This window comes from Gossypium raimondii, chromosome 10 (genome assembly GCF_025698545.1).
Source record: "Gossypium raimondii isolate GPD5lz chromosome 10, ASM2569854v1, whole genome shotgun sequence".
NCBI classification, from domain to species: Eukaryota; Viridiplantae; Streptophyta; class Magnoliopsida; order Malvales; family Malvaceae; genus Gossypium; species Gossypium raimondii.
In genome coordinates, this window is record NC_068574.1 from 10416680 (window position 1) to 10419872 (window position 3193).

At 37.1% G+C, this 3193-nt stretch overlaps 1 protein-coding gene across 1 annotated transcript; it reads left to right on the plus strand.

Moving 5' to 3' along the window:
* Positions 1–287: 287 nt before the first annotated feature.
* On the plus strand, positions 288–2624 carry LOC105777417 (homeobox-leucine zipper protein HAT5). Its single transcript, XM_012600677.2, has 4 exons — positions 288–789; positions 919–1052; positions 1436–1675; positions 2079–2624. Exons 1-4 carry the CDS (start codon positions 705–707, stop codon positions 2430–2432), a joined length of 813 nt encoding a protein of 270 aa, XP_012456131.1. The 5' UTR covers positions 288–704; the 3' UTR covers positions 2433–2624.
* Positions 2625–3193: the final 569 nt, after the last annotated feature.

Below are 3193 nucleotides of genomic sequence, written 5' to 3' on the forward strand. Positions count from 1 at the left end.
TCCGACAGTTCCCCGACCGCAAAGCATGGGACCTATTCAACACTCTGGCACAAATTACTATGCTCCCAATATCACATCACGTACATTAGAAAAATTCCAACGGTCAAGATCTATTCAACACCTATTACATCCCCAGCGCAAGTTAGTGAAGCCCACCACCAGGTCAAGAAATACTGCTTCAGATTACCAAAAACGCCCTTCCTTTTGAAATAAAAAGAATCTTTGAAAGGGTATTTCAGTCCTTCCAACATACCGGCATCAAATATATAAATCATCCTATGCCTCGTCTCGATGAACCTTTAGCTACAAAAACAATTAGAAGCGACACAAAACATTTCTTTTTCTTCTTCTTCGTAGCTAAAGCTTCCTCTGTCTGAGAGCCTCGAAATTTGCTTTCCTATTAGGTTTCTTTTTCTTCTTTGCTTACAGTAAACAGTAAGTGGGAAGTGTAATGGGATTTTGTATTTGTCCATTGGAGACTCCAGCAAGGTTGTTGTGGACAACTAGCTTCTTTCGCCACAAGCTAATGATCTTTTAATTTTTATGTAAAAGTAAAACACAGAAATTATCTGTGTACAATCTTTGCTTTTCTTCTTTTACAGCAACTTTTTGTGTCTTTTTACTCGCCGGAAAGTTTTAGACACAAAAATATTACACACATACACGAAGTTTAAGATATAGAAAGACAAGTTTGTATAAAGAAAATGGAGTCTGGCCGTCTTTTTTTCAATCCCTCCACTACCCACCGCAACATGTTGCTTCTCGGGAACACTGAACCCATCTTTCGAGGTGATTCTTTTATTTAAGCTATTTTCATATAGTTGATCTCAAATGTTTCTGTTGCTCTTAAGCTTGTGGAAAACTATTTCAGTTCGGATTTTAAATAGATTTTCTTTTTTTACACGCATACATATAAAGGGGCAAGAACAATGGTTAGCATGGAGGAAAACCCAAAGAAGCGACTGTTCTTCAGCTCGCCGGAGGATTTGTACGACGAAGAGTACTACGACGAGCAGTTGCCCGAGAAAAAGCGTCGCCTTACGTCGGAGCAGGTTAGTCAATGATAACCTCACAAGGACCAACAAATATATATGGAACATGAAATTTAATCCACCGATTAACTTATATAATTAATATTAAAACATGATATTCAGATGGAATACAGTAGAGATTTCAATCCTGGATTTAGTTTCAGTTTTGGAAAAAGATAGGCTATATGTTTAAAGGGGAAAAAAAGCATATGATACCCGTAGGAACATATATTCCACCATATTTAAAAAAAGAAAAGAAAAGGATTTGATAAATATTCACCATATCAGAATCAAATTCCCTTGATATTAGTTTGAGATCATAGGGAATCAAATAAACTTGAAACAAAAAGGGGTTTGGGGGTTTAGATATGGAAGGAAATTGATAAGTGTGATTGGGTGTGAAGGTGTATCTGCTAGAGAAGAGCTTTGAGGCAGAGAACAAGCTGGAGCCGGAGAGGAAGAGCCAGTTGGCCAAGAAGTTAGGACTGCAACCAAGGCAGGTGGCGGTATGGTTCCAGAACCGCCGTGCAAGGTGGAAGACAAAGCAGCTTGAAAGGGACTATGACCTCCTCAAATCTTCCTTTGATTCCCTTCAGTCCAATTATGACACTATTCTCAAAGAAAATGAGAAGCTCAAATCTGAGGTACTTGCCCACTTTCAACTCATTCATGTCTTACATTATTTCTAACCATGTTACTTGCCACTTATTAATATTTCTTTTCCAAATATATTACTAACATATTGACACCTGGCCCTGGCTGGTAAATGGAGATTCCATATTTTTCTAATTCAAAAAACATGTGTTTGTGTAGTAATGTAAACCGCATCTATTCCTAACCCCACATTGATTTTCAGCGACGGATTTCAAAAGCAAACTGAAAGAGGAATATACCATGGTGCTTTCAGAAATATGCTTAGGATTCCCCCACTAAAAATTTAAAAAATGGTTATATGTATATATATTTTACAACCCATAAGACTAATCACCACGGTAGCAACATTAACATATACATATTAATATAGATAATGTTGATTGTCCTATGTAGGTAGCTTCCTTGACTGAAAAACTACAAGCCAAAGATGTGGCAACAGAAGCAATAGCAGGTGAAAAGGATGAAGGGTTAGCAGCTGAGATGGCCTCCGCCCTCCAATTCAGTATGAAGGTGGAGGACCGTCTTAGTAGCGGCAGTGTCGGAAGCGCGGTGGTGGATGAGGATGCCCCACAGCTGGTGGACAGCGGCAATTCCTACTTTCCAAGCGATGAATACTCCAGAGGCATTGGCCCTTTCGATGGGGTTCAGTCGGAAGATGAGGATGGCAGTGATAATTGCGGGAGTTACTTCTCCGATGTGTTCGCAACCACAGAGCAGGAGGCATTAGGATTGTGGGCCTGGTCTTAACCTAAAGGATCCTGCAACAATATATTTCTCTAGTGTTTCATGCTATGGATGTCATGCGTTGAATTAAGACAACAGTTGAAAATAACCAAAAATACAAGTGATGTCAGAAACCCGGTACATAGGGTAAAGTATATGGATGAAATATAGTCTAAAGTCAATGGAATAATAATAATATGTTTAAGTTTTACATCACCTCCTTCCTCTCTTGTTTTCAGCTTATTTATATTACTTTGGTTTAAAGCTAACATAAACACAACCAATCAAACAAATATGAAGATTATGTGCGAGTAACTCTTCATGAACTCAAGGGGTGACCATAGTGAATCTCCAATATTCAATTTTATCATTTGGAAAGCTAATAATTAAACAATCTTCAATCTTTCTATATATAAAATCAAATCAGTCGTCTTTTCTCAAATGAAAACAATATCATGAGGACAAGAAATCAACTTATGACCAGGATACGAAATCAGTAACTTGGTGTAAAATTGCATTTGATTTGTAGTAATTAATGCATGACCACATGTATCTATATCGGTTACCCTGACTCAAAACAAGGGTCGGAAATAAATGTCCACTTCGAGATCAGATAATAAATAAACTCATATTTTAAACTTATTCTTATTTGTGTATTAAATTTCTTTTTACTAAAGGATAATAACAATCATAAAATATGTAGATTAGCGCTTCATTCTTCAAAATCAGATGGAAGTGATCAAAAAGTCATTCAAAATACAACTTGTTTATTAGCGAGATTAACA